This window comes from Thermobia domestica, chromosome 2 (assembly GCF_964235325.1).
Source record: "Thermobia domestica chromosome 2, izTheDome1.hap1.1, whole genome shotgun sequence".
Taxonomy (NCBI): domain Eukaryota; kingdom Metazoa; phylum Arthropoda; class Insecta; order Zygentoma; family Lepismatidae; genus Thermobia; species Thermobia domestica.
Genome location: NC_137455.1, coordinates 232,291,241 through 232,293,949, shown reverse-complemented (window position 1 = coordinate 232,293,949; position 2,709 = coordinate 232,291,241). Strand labels below are relative to the sequence as shown.

General features: G+C 40.9%; 1 protein-coding gene across 1 annotated transcript; it reads right to left on the bottom strand.

Annotated features, from left to right (window-relative positions):
• Window positions 1-1,672: 1,672 nt before the first annotated feature.
• On the bottom strand, window positions 1,673-2,458 carry LOC145679366 (general transcription factor II-I repeat domain-containing protein 2-like). Its single transcript, XM_081749950.1, has one exon. It carries the CDS (start codon window positions 2,456-2,458, stop codon window positions 1,673-1,675), a length of 786 nt encoding a protein of 261 aa, XP_081606076.1.
• Window positions 2,459-2,709: the final 251 nt, after the last annotated feature.

Genomic DNA, 2,709 nt, shown 5'->3' with positions numbered 1-2,709 from the left:
TATAGCTTGCTTACACAATTCGTGACGTTGTATTACATTAGCACTCGGTCTGTAACTTGTCACTCGCTTCACGTTTGCTAAGTTGTAAACGCCTTTCGTTGCTAGATTGATAGCAGAACGACGGGAGGTTGAAAATAATAATAATAATAATAATATAATAAGATCGTGTTCGAAATATGCATAATACCTGCTTGAGTTCTGCCGTAAATTGCCACTGAATGCTAATGTAGGCAAAGAAACAGAGATGAGGAATAATTCGAAAATCAATTTATTTGAGTAGATTTTATTCGAAAATATATTATTCAATTAGAAATCATCAGAATGGTCTATTCTTATTAGATTTCCGTAGCTACAAAATATAAACATTGTAATAGCTTTTATAACTTACCACAGAAATCCGAGATCGTAGGCAAAGGTCCCAAAAGAAAAACACTTGTTGCACATTCCCAAAGGTTCAAAAAATGCAATCACATTTGCCGAAGCGTACTCAAGTATCTTAACGCCACAAGAGACAAATGTCCAACAGTAGCAAATCAAAATTCAAACCAACAGAACACGAAAACGCACAAAGAGGCCGAATGTGTATAAAGTTAGAAACACAGAAAAAAGAAAATACACTATAAACACTAGTAACTGACAAGTGTTTTACTTCAAGCCTTGTTCTCTGAGGCAGATGTACCCCACAATTTCTTCGTAAGTGTCTCTATACGAGGTGATATTGTTTGCACACAGGTTAGACGTAACAAATTTTCCAGGTGATGGTTGGACAACGAACTTCTCTGGTTCGATTTCGTCAGTCGCATTTTTGAAAATAATTGCTCACACACATACGTCGAACCAAATATTGACATAACATTGGCAGCATTTCTATGCAGTCGCGGAAATCGACATCGAGGGAAATTCCTATAGAACTCTTGGAAATTGCTTTCTGATGGAATTTTTCTTTAAATTCCCTGTCGCACACTAAGTCTATAAGTTCCAACTTAACATCAGAAGGAGCGTCTGCAATGTTTGTAGAGAATGGGGTGGCGAAGACAATGAAGCTCATCTCCAAACATTTTATGTCCTGAAATCTGGTTTCAAACTCGTCCTTAAGGCTAAGCAGCAAACTGCGGTAATGAGTCAAGTCAAGTAGTTTACCGGATTCTTGTAAGGTGCCTAAGCTGAGAAAGTGAACCAAAATCTTCTTTTCAAATTGCTGCGCCCAAAGGGATAGCTTCATTTTGAACGCTTCGACGCGATCGCACATATTTGTAATTAGCAGATGTTGACCCTGCAATGAGAGGTTAAGAGCATTGAGATGAGTAGTTATGTCTGCCCAAAACGCAAGGTTGCATCTCCATTGGTCGTCTTTCAGTTCTGGCACGGAATGATCGTTCATATCGAGAAACATATGAATGTCGTTTAGTAACTGAAACAACTGGTTTAACAAGTTCCCACGGCTCAGCCAGCGCACCTGAGTATAATAAGGTATGTCTCCGTATGCACTGTTTAGGTCTTCGAGTAAGAATTTAAATTGGCGATGTCTCAGTCCATGTTTTCTGAGGTAGCTGGTGGTACGAACTACAACGTCCATGCCATCATTCATCGTTACACTCTTTGCACACAACTGTTCCTGATGCAACATACAATGAATTCCCCTGATATCATGCGACAGTTATTGCTCTTGCAGTTATTGTTTCAGTCGCGCCACGAACCCTGCTTCCTTCCCAACCATAGCAGGTGCCCCATCGGTCGCTACAGACACCAGTGCATTCCACGCAAGGCCTGTGTTTTCGACACTTTCTTCAACACACGCAAGAATGTCAGCGCCCGTTGTTGTGCCCTTCATAGGTACTATGTGCAACAGTTTTTCTCGAATCTCCAGATCACTATGTACACCACGAATAAAGATAGCAAGCTGCGCAGTATCTGTAACATCCGTACTTTCGTCGAGTGCCAGAAAAAATGCAATAAACGTTTTCGAAAGTTCCGATAGCTGGCTCAAAACATCATCTGCAAGATGTTCTATGCGTCGCGTAATAGTCTGTCGGGAAAGTGGAACCGATTCGAACTGCTGTATTCGAGATGGACAAAAATCTTCTGCTGATATTACTATACATTCCTTTATTAGGTCTCCGTCTGTGAAAGAGCGCAACAATCTCGCAATATGCGACGCAATTTTGTAACTCACCCGCACAGAGGCTTCGCACGCTCCCTCCCCGTCTTCCTTTTCCGATGCGGCCTTATTCTCTTTCAACTTCTTCAATTCTTCTTTGCGAAAATGTCCTTCAAGTTCCCCGTATTGCTCCACGTGATAAGTATTGTAGTGACGTTGAAGGTTGAACTTTTTAAATCCGTGTAATGTTTTAAAGGACAATAAACATTTGGCTACACCGTCATCTTCGACAAAGAGATAATCCTCCTCCCACTGCGTGTTGAACTTAAGTGTAGGTGTAGGGCAGCGTCGTTTCGCCATCTTACCGCTTTCAACTCTTTACAACGACTGTGCTCGATACTGGTCTTTATAAGCAGATGTACACAGGGGGAGTTAGTGTCTAGATAACTAGCGGATTATGTATGCAGGTGCACGGATGATAGTAGGCTGAGCATAAGTGGCACTAGTCGTTGTCTGCTACACACTAGTAAAGCTGTTTCGTCATGTACTTAATCTTTACTTTTGTTAGTACTACTACTACTACTACTACTACTACTACTACTACTAATAAT